The sequence below is a fragment of the Dasypus novemcinctus genome, chromosome 25 (genome assembly GCF_030445035.2).
Source record: "Dasypus novemcinctus isolate mDasNov1 chromosome 25, mDasNov1.1.hap2, whole genome shotgun sequence".
Taxonomy (NCBI): Eukaryota; Metazoa; Chordata; class Mammalia; order Cingulata; family Dasypodidae; genus Dasypus; species Dasypus novemcinctus.
In genome coordinates, this window is record NC_080697.1 from 1,531,645 (window position 1) to 1,547,657 (window position 16,013).

Sequence of the window (16,013 nt, forward strand, 5' to 3'; positions counted from 1 at the left end):
AAGTGTGACAAGATTACAGCTAGTTGAATTGGAAATGAGTTAGTGTCAAGTAATGACCTAAGACTCATCTAAGAACCTTAGCTCTGAGAGGAGATTGAGGGAGCAGTACTTGCAGTGGTGAAGGCCTTCAGCAAAGCTGATCTCTCAGTTTTGGATGATACATAAAGAGGGGAGAGAATGCTTATGTGCCAAGGGAAAGCCAGAGAGAGGGAGGGGAGACACCTGAAGGAACTGAGCAAGGTTGTTGGGGTAAGATGAGAAGCAACATAGTCAAGGCCAACTGAAATAGGTCTATTAATATTTGCTTATTCAAGTATATTGTTCATCAATTGGCATATTTCCCTACAGCCAAATGCTTAGGATAGATTCACTAAGTTAGGCAGAAACATCTTCTTACCCATTTGACTATTCCTTACCATAGTAGGTTAGAAAAAATAAGGGTTAACTTGCCCAGAAACATGCCATGTTCCTCCTGTTGCTTCTACCCTGCTCCCACCACTATCCATACAGATTTCAAAGTCCCATGTGATCCGCTTTCTTCTCAGCTCTCCAATTGCATTCCAAATTTTCCCCACTCTCTTTTCTGTTCCTTGAACTGGGGGACTTCTTTCCCCATTTAAAGCATTTGCCCTTCCTGTGACTGCTGTCAGGAAAGCTCTTTCCTTAGCACTTTGAATGGCTGCCTCCTTCAAATTCTAACTAAGCCTGAAGGTCACTTTATCTCCTCACATGAAAGGATAGCTCTGTAACCATCTATACTTTATTAGTGATCATAGTAGTCTTTTTAAATTTTTTTCTTTAGTGTGATTGTTTTGACTTTATATTTAGAGATGTTTAGATTCATATTTACAGAAAAAATTACAATAAAAATATAGGGAAGTACCACACAACATCCTGGCACCCATACATGGCTACCACTACTATTAACATTGCAGATTAGTGTGGTCCATTTTTTAAAACTGATGAACCAATATTGAAGCATTGTTATTAATCAAAGTCTATAGATGAAAATTCTCTTTTTGATTCCTTCAAATCATTGCATGAAACAATGGCTATCTTTTCTGGAATTTAATTAGGTCTGTTGTAAATAAAGCACCATCAAGGTGACAGTGATTTACCATAATGCCAGTTTTCCAGTGTTTGTAATTGCACAACATCCCAAATTGTGAAATAAGATTAAACGTGTCAAGATTTATTGTCCTATTCCCTCTGAGTGTATAAATACTCAACACTGAAAAAGTACAGAGTCACTGCTCTCGTAATGAAGCATGTAGAGCAGGCATCTACCAACTCTGGCCTGAGTTAGCAGGCCTGCCTGGGAGACTGGCCATGATTGAATCTTTTCCCCTCCTCTTTTGGCCATTTGTCCTAATGAACTATTCATTTACTACAAGATTTGTTGTGCCTGAGCCTATGTTCCCAAGCTGCACTACAAAGCAACTTGTTCCACTGACTTAGGAGGCTGCAAGCAGAGTACCTTGCAAATTATGGAATGGAACTGGTTGACTTTTTGGCAATTATTTTAAGCTTTCTTTCATACCTTTCATATGGTGGTGTCTTAAGCAATACAGGACTGAAGCATTTGTGTAGTAAACTGTCTACAGCTGATCACTGATCACAGCTTTTGATTATTGAATTCAGTGGCTCTGGGGGAAGTTATTATTTCAAACTGCTCTGCACAAAGTTGGTGGCAGCCCACGTTTCAACCTTGTCTACAATCCTGGGTAAAGGGAAAGCCCCACATTTCAGGTACCTATGACATGATGTCTACATCCTCTTGAGGAAAGGTATCAATAAATGGGACTTTAAGAGACCCCCTTGAATACCAGGGAGCTGTCAAACTAGTTTAATCCTGAGATCAATGAGGTTGGGGCTACAAATGCTTGGCCCATTGTTTCTTATATCTCTTTTCATTCTGGAACCAAGATTACAATCAGGCTTCCAAGAATAATATTGTGGTGAGTGTGAGGCCACTCATTGTTTAGGAGATTATGAGAATTGAAAATAGAGACCTGCAGGTGAAATTTAAATTATGAGACATAAGTCAGACAACAGAGTAGGGAGTTCCAGAACTCAATCCTTCCACAACTATAAAACAGGCAGGGAACACCTGAAACATCTATTTCAAATGTCTAGGTCCATTATAACACTGTACAACATCCATGGAGGAGCAGGAGGAAGAGGCCAATAAACTACCATATAAAACTGTAATTACAGTCTTTGAGTGGCAGCTACTAGTGCCCATCATACAATCTCACAAAAGGCCTCCCCATGGGGTACAGACCCTGGCTAGCTGCCACTGACAGAAAGGTATTTAAAAATCCTATTCCCCAAGAACAGGAGAGTAACAGCTGATCACTGACCACAGCTTTTGATTATTGAGTTCATATCACTGGGAAATGGCTCTGGAGGAAGTTATTGTTTCAACCTGCTCTGCACAAAGATGGTGGCATCTACCAAACTTTCCTGGACAGAGGCAGAGGCAGTGGTGATTTAAAGGAGCAGTAGTTCCCCAGGGTTGTGGGGGAGAGCAAGCTGAAGTGCTGCATTTGCTTTCCAGGCTAGAAAAGCTAAGCTTTAGGAAGGCATTCAAGTTTTGTTGTCCTTACTGTCCTCCTCCATAGGACACTTTGGAGCAAGTCTGCAACCCTTCATTAGTCCCTGGCTCTGTTATACCTAGGAAACAATAACTTGGGAAATTCACTCTACAAAAAAGTAGCATGAGACAATGAAATGACTGTAAAAAACTATAAAAGTGGACAGTCTGAGGCAAAGGCATGCAGCTTCAAATACTCAGGAGAGGGCAGTCTATATGCTAGGAAAAGAGCAGAAAACCAAACTCCTGTAAACAGTGAAACTCCGAAACAACTAAGAAACAAAGCCACAGGAAAACAAAGGCCCAGAAAGACAAGGAAAACCCTGCAGAGTGCATTTGCCTTCACAAAACTTCCTGATAAGAGGGCTGAAGCCCAAGAAAATGTTTGTCCTCTCACCAGCTCATTACAAAATGAAAAGAATCTATCCCAGGCATAAATATAAGAATTGACATTTAAAATATTAACACATAGAATGTGCAAGAAAAAAACAAAATACAAACAGAAACAGGAAATGTTGGTCCATCCAAAGGAAGCAGATAAAAATACAGAAAATTCTAATGAAGAAAATGAAAATGTGGACATAATGAACAAAGTATTTTAAAGAGAGGTCTTAAAAACTCTAAAGAGGGTGAATGAAAGTCCAGGTAAAGAACTAAAGTATATCAGAAAAACAATAAATGAGCAATATAAATGTTTAAGTAAAGAGAAAAATGTAAACAACTTAAATAAAAGTAACAAAACAATAGTACTGGAGATGAAGCCCACAATAACTGGTATGAAAATTTTTCAGGAGGGATTCAAGAGTAGACTGGAGCTGGCAGTGATCTTGAATAAAAACACTGGAAGTGAGTTAGGCTGAGGAAGACAAAGAGAAAAGAAATATTGAAAGTAAAAAATAGCCTAAAACGCTTATTGCATACCAATATATCTGGCTCTGCCAGATGGAGAAGAAAAATAAAAAGGGCCAGAAAGATTATTTTAAAAATAACAGAAACATTCACAAACTTTTAAGAAGGTGTGAATATACAAATCCAAGAAGCTCGGTGATCACCAAATGGGATAACCATGAAAAAAATATACTCTACCATATATTGATTATACTACCAAATGTAAAGGACAATGAGAGTTCTGAAAGCTGCAAGAGAAAAGCAACATTTTACATACAAGGAGTCCCAATTAGATTGAGAAGTGATTGATTTCTCATCAGAACTCAGTGGAGGCAAGAGGGCAGAGGGTTGAAATACTAAAAGTTTTGAAGGAAAACAAATGCCAGACAAAAATTTAATACAGCAAGTTGCTCGTTCAAAAATGAGGGAGAGGGAAGCAGATGTGACTCAAGTGATTGGGCTTCCATCTACCAAATGAGAGGACCCAGGTTTGATTCTTGGGGCCTCTTGGTAAAGGCATGCCCATGTGGTGAGCCAGGCCCATGTGGCAAGCCAGTGATTGTGCACTGACCCACATGGCGTGTCAGTGCCTGTGTGGCAACCTAAGCATTGAGCCAGTTCCTGCACAGTAAGCCAGTGCCTGCACAGTGAGCCAGTGCCCATGTGGCAACCTGTGTGGTAAGCCAGCACCCATGTGGTGAGCAAGTGCCCACACAGTGAGCCATGTAGGATAATGATGTGACAAAAAGAGAAATGAAGGGGAGGGTCAAGGCGAGACAACAACAGAAACTAGGAACTGAGGTGGCACAAGTGATAGGGAACCTCTCTCCACATCAGAGGTCTCCCAGATCAAATCCCAGTGGATCCTAGAGGAAAAATGAGAAGGAAAAACAAAAAAGAGAAATAGACATAGAAGATCACAGAGCAAATGGACACAGACAGCAAAAAAAGCAGGGTGGAGGGGAGAGGGGAGAGAAAAATATGAGGGAGAAATTAAGACAGTCTCTGTTAAACAAAAGCTGAGGGAATTCATCACTACTAGACCTACCTTGCAAGCAATGCTAATGGGAGTTTTTCAGACTGAAATGAAAATACACTGGGTAGTACTTCAAAACAGCCTAAAGATCTTCAGTACAAGTAACCATTTGGGTAATTGTAAATGCCAGCATTATTGTATTTTATTGTTTGGTGTGTAACTCTACATCTTGCTTCCTACAAGTGCCTAAATGCAAATGTAAAATAGGTAGCGATAAATAAAGCCTTTGGTACACTCAATGCACAAATATATAAAAGATAACAAGTAAAAAATGGTGGGGCTCAGAGGCTTATAATATACATGCAAGCTATTGAAGTAGTATGGATGACTACAGGAAAAACTGAACAGATTAAAAACACTGTTTATTCACTATGTGAGTTTTTTGTTATGTTTAAAGGTTAAATCTATGGCTAAAGTCTCTTTCATACCCAAAACTATTATGAGTTTTTACATTTAATGTAAGAATATTGACTGATGGCTTTCTCAAATTTATGGCATTCATAGGGATTCTCTCCAGTTTAAGTAATCTGCTGTTGACCAAGATTAGAATAAATGTTTCATCATACATATATTATGATTTCTGTCCAGCATGAATTCTCTCATGTTTCCTGAGGGCAGAACTAAAAGTGAAAGCTTTCCCACATAGACTACATTCATAGGGTTTCTCTCCAGTGTGAATTCTCAAATGTTTTTGAAGACTAGCATAATGACTGAAGGCTTTCCCACAAAGATGACATCTATGGCATTTCTCTCCAGTGTGAGTTCTCTCATGTTGTTGAAGAGAGTAATGTTGACTGAAAGCTTTCTCACACAGATGACATTCATGGGATTTCTCTCCAGTGTGAGTTTTTTTATGTCATTTTAGGTTAGACAGTTGAATGAAGGCTTTCCCACAAAGATGATATTCATGGGGTTTCTCTCCAGAGTGAGTTCTCTCTTGCTGTTGAAGAGAACTATGTTGACTGCAAGCTTTCCCACATAGATGACATTCATGGGGTTTCTCTCCAGTGTGAGTTCTTTCATGTTGTTGAAGATTAACGTATTGACAGAAGGCTTTCCCAGAGATGACACTCATGGGATTTCTCTCCAGTGTGAGTTCTTTCATGTTGTTGAAGAGAACTACGTTGACTGAAAACTTTCCCACATAGATGACATTCATGGGGTTTCTCTCCAGTGTGAGTTCTCTCATGTCGTTTTAGGGTAGCTTGTTGAATAAAGGCTTTCCCACAAAGATGACATTTATGGGGTTTCTCTCCAGTGTGAGTTCTTTCATGTCGTTTTAGGGTAGATAGTTGAATGAACGCTTTCCCACAAAGATGACATAAATGGGGTTTCTCTCCAGTGTGAGTTCTCTCATGTTGTTGAAGAGAGCTATGTTGACTGAAAGCTTTCCCACATAGAAGACATTTATGGGGTTTCTCTCCAGTGTGAGTTCTTTCATGTCGTTTTAGGTTAGATAGTTGAATGAAGGCTTTCCCACAAACACAACATTTATGGGGTTTCTCTCCAGTGTGAGTTCTTTCATGTCGTTTTAGGGTAGATAGTTGAATGAAGGCTTTCCCACAAAGATGACATTTATGGAGTTTCTCTCCAGTGTGATTTCTTTCATGTCGTTTTAGGTTAGATAGTTGAATGAAGGCTTTCCCACAAAGATGACATTCATGGGGTTTCTCTCCAGTGTGAGTTCTCTCATGTTGCTGAAGAGAGGTACGTTGACTGAAAGCTTTCCCACATAGAAGACATTCATGGGGTTTCTCTCCAGTGTGAGTTCTTTCATGTCGTTTTAGGTTAGACAGTTGAATGAAGGCTTTCCCACAAAGATGACATTCATGGGGTTTCTCTCCAGTGCGACTTCTCTCATGATATTTAAAGGAATTATAATGACTATAGGTTTTTCCACACAGTTGACATTCATGTGGTTTTCCCCCAATGTGACATCTCTCATTTTGTTTAAGGGAAGATAATGTAGTGAAGCCTTTCCCACAGAGATGGCATTCATGAGTTTTCCCTCCAGTGTGAGTTCTCTCATGTTGTTGAAGATGAGAATGTTGACTGAAAGCTTTCCTGCAAAGACGACATTCATGAGATTTCTCTCCAGTGTGAGTTCTTTCCTGTTTTTTGAAGGAAGATAATTGAATGAAGGCTTTCCCACAAAGATGACATTCTTGCAGTTTTTCTCCAGTGTGACATCTCTCATGCTGTTTAAGGGAAGAGGATGTAGTGAAGGCTTTCCTATCTAGGTGATATTCATGGGTTTTCTCTCCAATGGGAGTGACATTGTATTGCCTGAGTTCAGAGCATTGGATACAATTTTTATCATTTTGGTAGCATTCATATGATTTACTTGTATGGTGAAGATGCTTATGTTGTTTAAAATATGAATAGTCACTGAGGACTGCTGGAGGTGGTTTTCTGAAATAGGATTTCTTTGTTAAGTGAATCAATGCATACTGGTTCACTATGAATGTGAGAGAGGAATCTTCTTGCAAAGAAATATATTTAAAGGAATTCTTCTGGGTGTGAGATCTGTGCTGTGAGGAATTAGATGAGAGACTGTAAAACTTTTGTCCATTTAAATGAATTCCTGCATTTCCCTATATATGAAACCTAGGCTAATCCACTAGTGGTAGTCTCCAATTAAAATATCTGCCATGTTGGTTTCATATATAAAGTATTCTAATCCATACACGTAGATTTTCTCTATTATAAAAATCTAATTGCAGTTATCTCATCAATTTTGAGCTTCATGATGTTTCAAAGATTACATTCATGAAACCTGTTTAGGCAATTTGATTTTTATGTAAACTCAAATTAGAGTTTGTGTTTAGGCTTTTACCGAAAATTCAAACTATCACAAATTTCTGCTGGATTAGCACTTAATTCTAACATTAATTATAATTTCATGATTTATAGAATTTCTAATTTATTCCATCCTTTGGTATCTATTTAAAACACTAGGATTTACAAAATTGAACTTACCAATGACATGATTTTAGAAGTGTCTTTCCTAAAGGTAGGTTTACTGAATACCATTTCTATCATTTCCCATGTTTTAAAGGCACATTTCCTCCCTGTTGTGATTGAAAAAAACAGAATAAATTGTTACAGTAGTATTAGGGGAAGAAAAATTTTAAAAGTTCCAAATATCCCTTTCAGTATGTTTCCCACATTCACAACTAGCTGGGAAAGAATATCAAACTCATAAGTAAGATAATTCTAGGACATTACAGTCAGAAAGGATTTTGAGACATGGAATGTGAAAAAAAAGCTGGCATGTTGGTGAGGTAAAAAAGAGGAAAAAATCTTCCAAGAATAAGAACTGGATAAAGATTATTATGTAACAGTTTAATTACAATAACAAATGAATATCCCTTTCCCAATGCCAATGACATTCATTAAAGCTTGAGAAATGTATGGAACAAACACATGTGACTAAAATTTCCCCAATATTTTCAGCTACATTTTAGAAATCATAACTCATATAAAGAAAACTGAAGAAATCATTACACATTTAAGGAATCCTGAAGTTAAAATATTCAAGCACATACTTTATCATGAGACCCCTCTTCTAATGCAGAGGTCTTTACAGCTCACCTGGACTCTGAGATTGAGGACAAGCTATTCCTTCTCTCGACACTTCTTCCTCTTCCAACTGGGAAAGCACATCTCTTTTGCAGACTTGATATCCTGTTTGTATGAAAAAAACTTACCTGCATTTTGAGTTATGACAGTAACAGGGCATGATCATGATGTACATCACAAGTTACCAAAGAATAGGGTAAGCACTGAAGGTCAGCAATGCAGCAATAACTTGAACTTAGATTATTGACAATATTCCAACAGAAACTGTAATTCTTGATCTTTTGCCCATTTCAATGAGGACCACTGTTTGTTGCTACCCATGTACTAGTAAAGAGAGAGACTGCAGAACTGTCTATATTCTAAACGGTGAGAAGTCTCTGTTTTCAAAGTGATTGAACATTATGTTCAAAAATAATCCAATTAACATAAATTCCCAAAAAATGATCTAAATTCTATAAGGAAAAGGATATATGCAATGTTTCTACTACTGTGTTCTGAAGCCTCAGTATAGCACTTGGAGGAGAATACTTATTTCAGCACAGCCCTGAGTGCTGGAAATTGAAATTCAAGAAAGACATTAAATTGTGGTCAAGAAGATTAAATTCTATTGGGGTAAACTAGATGTAAATAAAAAATGAAGAAACAAATTCATTTAGGGATTGTTAGCACAATATAAATGTTTCAAAATTATAAAATATAAAAATATAATGTAAGAAAGATTATACAGTTTGGAGAAGCTGATTTAGATATCTGAATTTAAAAAGGGAAAATGATTTATGATAAATATATAGGTAGATTAGATAGATGTTAGAAAATAAATAGATATAGCTGGTAAAGTTTGAGAGTCTCACCTACTGAGACCAGGTTACTGATATTCTCCAGCATCACTTCTCTGAACAGCTTTCTTTGGGTTGTGTCTAACAGGTTCCACTCTTCCTGGGTGAAGTCTACAGCCACATCCTTGAAGGTCACTAACTCCTAAATAATCACAGAAATCTGTGTTCACACAGGGCTATCCTTACCAATGTCTTGAGTGAGATGTACAAAAAACAGCACTAAAGAAGCAGAAACTGTGTATATAAAATTCAAAAGGTATCGGGGTTCCAGTAACATCATTATCAATGCTGAACTTCCGTTTGCCTTTCAGATGCACTCACAGGCACATACACGCTCTGAACCAAAATACCCCATTGTAAAAGAAAATCACATGACATAGGGTATGACATATATCTGGAAATATCCCAATAAATTTGTCATTATGCCTCTTTCTACTAATTATTCAGTTTTCCTCTGAGCAATAACTAAATCAATATTTGTCAACAATTTTAAGTAAATTTACAGATATTATAAGGCGAGCAATATCTATTATATATATCATTTTTAAAAATGGGTATGGTTAGGTTACTCCCCTATATAGATGAGCTCACTTTCCTTTCATTTATAAAATCATTTAAGAATTTGTTATGTATTTTGGCAAATGCAAGTTAATGTATCAATTGCTTTCTATCTAAATTCAATTCACAGGTCTATTATTCACGAAAATGGCAGCAACCCTTGAAAACATAACCAGAATTCTGCAGAACTGAATAGGTTTCAGATCAGTAAGTCCTGCTTTCCTCAGTGCTACATAGCTCAGGTATTCATTGTAATGTATAAATACAGATGGTTCAGTTTCACAAGCCAGGGACATCTGAGAGAGTTGTACTGATATATGGCCTTAGACTAACCACTCCTGTGGTAGGAGACCTCCCAATCTCAACTTTTTCTAGGGGTGTATAAAGACCAGTTTCATTGTCTCACTTTTATCTTCATCTCATCTAAGATTAAAACAATCCTGTTCATTGCTTCTGGCCTTTACTAATTTCCAAAAATTTTCCCTGAGAGAGAAATTTTATTCTACCTATTATACAGCTTTTGAAACCACAGCCAAAATGAAGGAAAAAATAATTCCTATACATGGCACCCACTTATAAAATTTGAATAAATTTAATTTAGAAAACTGAAGTTGGAAAATTTGAGCAAGAATGGTAAGGAGAATTGTAGTTTTTTAAAAATTATTTCAGGTGGTGGACTTGGCCGAGTGGTTAGAGTGACCGTCTACCACATGGGAGGCCCGTGGTTCAAACCCCGGGCCTACTTGGCCCATGTGGGAGCTGGCCCATGCGCAGTGCTGATGCGTGCAAGGAGTGCCATGCCATGCAGGGGTGTCTCCCACGTAGGGGAGGCCACGTGTAAGGAGTGCACCCTGTAAGGAGAGCTGCCCAGCACGAAAGAAAGTGCAGCCTGCCCAGAAATGATGCTGCACACATGGAGAGCTGACACAAGAAGACACAACAAAAAGAAACACAGATTCCCATGCTGCTGACAACAATGACAACAACAGAAAGTGGACAAAGAAGACACAGCAGATAGACACAGAGAACAGACAACTGGGGTGGGGCAAGAAGGGGAGAGAAATAAATTTTAAAAAATAAAAATTATTTCAAGGAAAGTATATGTGGCTCAAATAGTTGGGTTCCTGCCTACCACATAAGAGGCCCTGTGTTTGGTTCCTGGTGTCCCCCTAAAGAAGATGAGCAGGTCAGCAAGTTGTCATTATGGGCTGGCAGAGTGTGCTGACACAACAAGATGATGCAATGAAGAGACAATGATGTGATGGCCTCACATGGCAATCTGATGCAACAAGATGATGCAATGAAGAGACACAAATAGGAAATACAGTGAAAGACACAACCAGCAGGATAAGAGGTGGCTCAAGTAATTGGTTGCCTCCCTCCCACATGGGAGGTCCTGGGTTCAGTTCCTGGTTCTTTTTAAAGAGAAGATGAATATATAATGAAAAGACACAGAGAGCAGACAGTGAGTGCAAATAATGAGGGGGAGATAATAAATATATTTTTTAAATCTTTTTAAAAAGTATTTGAAAATGTACAAATATATTCCATCAAAACTTTAAGAAAATTAAAATTGGAGGAAACAAATACATTATTTCTAATTTCATTTAATTTACAAAACTTCTCATGTTTTTCTGACAAATATATCTACCCTTACACCCCAGTATCTGTAATGTTGGATTGACTGAATGCACAGCTGAAAACTCAGCATCCCTTCTGACTGTAAACATCTCTTCTTACTCACCTCTGTCACCATTATTCATCATATGGCCAAGCCAATCTCAGGCACTAACATGATCCATGCCTTCATTATTTACTCAATGAGGCCATGGATGGGTGAGAAAACGAAAACTTCTGTAATCTTCTCAGAGAATACACAGTCTTAATGGTAGCTTTAACCAACACTTGTAATTACCTTGGAAGATTACTCATAGATCCATACCTAACTTACCATAATTAATAAAGAGTCATATATAAACTTAAGATCCTTGAATAATTCCTGAATACACCTGGAATATTCACACCAATAGGAGAAATCTTCCCATCTGCTGGCAACAGAGGTGCAAAGAAGAATTACCTACTCACATGTGATTGCATTGCCAAAACCTTAGGTGGCATCTATCTTCCTCTGGATTTTCACTCACAACCAGATAAGTAGAAGGAAAACAAAGCTGAGAATGGAGAAAGAAGTCTTAAGATTCAAGTCTTCACCACAATTTTCTAGGTCCCCCCATTATAAATGCCAAAACTTTCACCTAGGATTATCCCCTGCCCAAACAAAATGGAACATAAGGTATGGTCAAGAGAAATAAGGAAGGACTCTCCTTTCCCAGGGTCAGGATGTTGCAGATCTTGTCTTCTCTGGCTAATAAAGATATGATTATCTTCATATTATACATAAAAAGATGAAAATCCATGAATTGCATGTATTAATTAGCCCATGATGTTCAGAGACTTTTTTTGAAAATATAATGCCAGTTTTACTCTTGTTTGTAACAGCTTTTTTTAAAGATACTTAGATCACATAAAATGTTACAGTAAAAAATATGAGGTTCCCAAATACTCCCACTCCCCACCACCCTCATTCCTCCAACATCAACAACCTTTTTCATCAGTGTGACACATTCACTGCATTTGATGAATATACTTTGGAACACTGCTACACAGCATGGGTTAGAGTTTAACTGTAGTTTACACCCTCTCCCAGTCCATTCAGTGGGTTATGGCAGGATATATAATGTCCTGCGTCGTCCTTGCAATATCATTCAGGACAACTCCAAGTCCTGAAAATGCCCCCTTATCACACCTCTTCTTCCCTCTCCCTGCCCTTAACAACTCTCATAGCCACTGTCTCCACATCAATGGTAGTTTTTTCCATTGCTAGAGTTACAATTCTATAGTAGAATACATAAATGCACTCTAATACATATTTTATTCCTCCATCCTGAGGACCCTGGGATGGAGATGTCCACTCCACCTCTTAACCAAGAGGGTGCTTAGATCCCACATGGTTGTTGGAAGGGATTCTCCTGCTTGCAGTTGTAGACACTCTCAGTTCCTTGGTGTGCTGGTTGACATTCTCACCTCCCTGTTAGCTGACCTGGGTAAGTCCAACAAACCTGAGAGCAGGTGTTACATCTCTGCTGAGGCCAAACTCAGCATGTAAATGCATTACCTTCCCCCACCATGGGACATGACTCCCAGGGATGGGCCTCCCTGGTGCCAAGGGATTACTACCAAACACCAGCTGGTGATGCAACTAGGAAAAGACCCTGATTAAAAGAGGGAAATGGTAAAGACAAATGAGTTTATATGGTTAAGGGACTTTGGAATGAGTCAGATCATCAGAGGGATCACACTTATGCACATCTCAGCAGGATCTCAGAGACAGCCAAAGTGGATACAACCCCAGTTAGTGGTGCTCCTGAGGGTTACAGAGACACCCAGGTCCTACAGTCACGACAGATGGTGTTCAGTGCCTTGTCAGTAGGCCCTACTTTGGAACTTGTGCTCCTGAATGTGATGGAGGTGGGCTCATTGTGACCTCTCTACACATGCCTCTTCTGTCACATACTGAACCTGTGGTAGGTGCTGGGGTTGGTGTATGCTCAGGAGACTTGAATCTCTGAATTGTCCATGTGCCACCTGGGCCCTGAACCTCAACAGAGTTGCAACACTTGCTCTCTGGTTCATTGGAGGCTTTTAATTCATTGCTGATTCCAAAACATAGGTATCCCTTACCAAAATCACATCTGTAATTAGGTCCTCACCATAAGATGAAGCAGACTGGAATCTCTCTCCTTATAAGTATTACTGTTTTTTTACAATAGCATTGGTTCTCCCACATGCATTTCTGATTTCTGGATTCTCCTTTCCTGCTCTACCGTGAACCTGACCTTCTGGATACATTTGTCCTAAAACATCTTTATTCTTCCATATGCATAATTCAGCCCACTCAACACTGAGTTCTACATCCCACCCAAATATATTTGGAAATCAACTAAAAAACTTAAGAATATATATTATTAAAATAAAAGAAGAAAAAAAGAATACATACATAATAAAATATATATATATATATAATGAGGCTGATCAGACCCAATATTAGCTTAATCATTTGTACCTCAATTCCAGGAAGAAAATTATTGTATTAAACATGTTTGGAGAATTACATATTTTTAAAAATTTAATCTTCTCAGTAACCCAACTGATAAAGGCTAATTTACTCATTTAACAAATGTCCTACATTAAGGTTCAGAAGGGTGAAGATTTATATGGCCACTGAAAGACACAGCTAGAGTTTGAATTTTTTTTTCCTGTATCCCAATTTCAAGTATCTTAAGGGTTACATAACACACCTAGATATTACATGGAATGTCACCTCTCATTTCAATATTCAGATCTTCACCCTGTTGTCAAAACTTCCTCTTCATAGAGTTTGTTAGTTATACCCATGAACAGCAAACCTGTTCAAGGAAATCTCCTTTTCATTGAACCTGTTGTCAGATTTTCTCTATGTTCTTGGCTAAGCTGAAAGAAATTAACTTCAAGAGCAAGCTGGGTTAGTTAGGCCAGTAACTTACTAGGGAATTGTCAGAAGAGAAATGGGAGAAAATAACAGATCATGGTCCCAAGTAAAGAGGAAGGGGATGAAGAGTGATAAAGAAGGTTGACAGACTACAATTCCCCATTACAGATTATAAATCCCCAGGTTTACTTGTATATTGATCCAGGTGAAGGGTAAAGAAGGCTAGAACAGGGGGCAGAAAGCAAGAATGGGGTCAAAAGGCAAGAGAGGGTCAATTGGCCTTTGCACTTGTGTGAGTGAGACAAAAGACCCACTCCTCAAAGATGGAACTGAAGCGCTCAAGTAAACAACCACTGAGCTCACCTAAACTGCCCCTGCCCTCAGTAACAAAACCTCTGGAGCCAATCAACCTTATCAAATTAACATAACCAATCCAGTTCTTACACATCATCCTACCTCCCCTCACTCACCCATATATACCACTGCACTTTTTCAATAAACCAGACCGGCGCCACGAGCCTGCGTCTCCAGAGTGGTCACTGTGTGTGAATCTTTGCTCTGTTCATCACTCACCCTGGCTTAAGCCTCCTCAGTCATTCCCGTTGCCCTCTCCCCATGCACGCTGGCTGCAGCATTCCAGGAGAACAGCAACAATTGGCGCCCAACATGGGGCCCTGCCCGATCTTCAGCGAGTCCAAAATCGACTCTTCACGTAGTTGGTGAGTGATCCTCCAGATGGGAAACCTTTCCTCATCAGAGAAGGCACCTCAAGCCCGTGCCCTACATGCCCTTTTAGCCAGCAAGCTCATTAAAATCACTGAAAAAGAATTAAGTCAGTACAGGGACATAGTTGTCCGTTTTAACCTGTGGCTTTCCACTGCTGCAATATGGGATCCTGCCACTTGGGCTAAATTGCTCAGGCAAGTCAGATCTGCTGAGGCCCATGAAGTCAAAACCTTCCCTCGTGGTCTCACACCCGCTCTTTTAGCTATTCATGGCTGCCTTACTGGCACCCTGCTAGACACTGGCTGAAACCTCCAGAGCCTAACTCTCTCACTGCCACACCTACTACACTTCCTCTTTCAGCTCCGCTTACTGACTCTTTCACTGCTGCACTTTCTACACCTCCTCTTTCAGCTCTGCTTACTGCAACTGTCCCTGACCACCACCCATTTACTCCTCCTCACTTCTTTCCAGTAAATTACCACAATGACGGTTCCCCTCCCTTTTGGGCTCCTTGGGATCATAAAACCATTACTCACCTTTGTAAAACCATTCAAGAAGATGGTCTTAATAGCCCCTATGCTCAGATGTTATTAAACAGCATTTCTCATGCACACAATACACCTACAGATTGGAAAAACCTAGCCCATGCTATTTTAACCCCTGGAGAGTATATTACCTGGAAAGCTCTCTATTATGATGAAGCCAAACGTGTAGGTACCCACAACATTACTAACGGAATAACAGCCATCCCCCCAGACACTTTAAAAGGGTATGGACAATGGACCCTTCCAAGGGTTCAGGCTGGTTGTCCCGCCCCATACTTTGAACAATGTTTAATCATAGCTAAACTAATAAAAATGTTTCCAAGCACAAGCTTGTATGTTACAGGCAACATGGATTCCAGAAGAAATCTTAAAAAGGGAAATCTAAGATGTGATATTACGGAGAACTTAAAAACAGCTATACCAAGAAAGTAAGAATTATGAGTTAATTGTAAACTGTATGTTTCTGTTACTGTGTTGTGATTGTTCCGTGTTTGTCTGTTCATTCAATGTCAGTGTATATTTTGATACCTCCAGATGGTAATATAAATTAATACAAATTTTTAAAAAGAGCTCTATTCAAATGGCCAAAAATTAAATAAGCGTTTATATTAATACTTAAGTTTAAGTGTTAATAAGATCTCTACAATGATAAAAATTATGTCTTGATTAACAAAATTACTATAAGTCCTTTTATAAAAAGTTGTTCATGCCTAGATTA

At 38.8% G+C, this 16,013-nt stretch overlaps 1 protein-coding gene across 9 annotated transcripts in view; it reads right to left on the reverse strand.

Annotated features, from left to right (window-relative positions):
- The window catches only part of LOC101428600 (zinc finger protein 596-like), a 116,937-nt gene that overhangs the window by 76,647 nt on the left and 24,277 nt on the right, over positions 1 to 16,013 (reverse strand). For 4 of the 9 annotated variants that reach the window (XM_071211876.1, XM_071211879.1, XM_071211877.1 and 1 more), the window contains 5 exons: positions 11,582 to 11,667; positions 8,954 to 9,080; positions 8,115 to 8,207; positions 7,500 to 7,591; positions 4,866 to 7,051 (listed from right to left, as the gene is read on the reverse strand). In XM_071211876.1, coding sequence (XP_071067977.1) covers positions 5,555 to 7,051; positions 7,500 to 7,591; positions 8,115 to 8,207; positions 8,954 to 9,080; positions 11,582 to 11,614 — 1,842 coding nt within the window. In that variant the 5' untranslated portion in view covers positions 11,615 to 11,667 and the 3' untranslated portion in view covers positions 4,866 to 5,554. Of the gene's footprint in view, positions 1 to 4,865; positions 7,052 to 7,499; positions 7,592 to 8,114; positions 8,208 to 8,953; positions 9,081 to 11,581; positions 11,668 to 16,013 lie in introns of those variants that run through there. The other 5 variants (XM_071211881.1, XM_071211875.1, XM_071211880.1 and 2 more) reach the window with 2 other exon arrangements.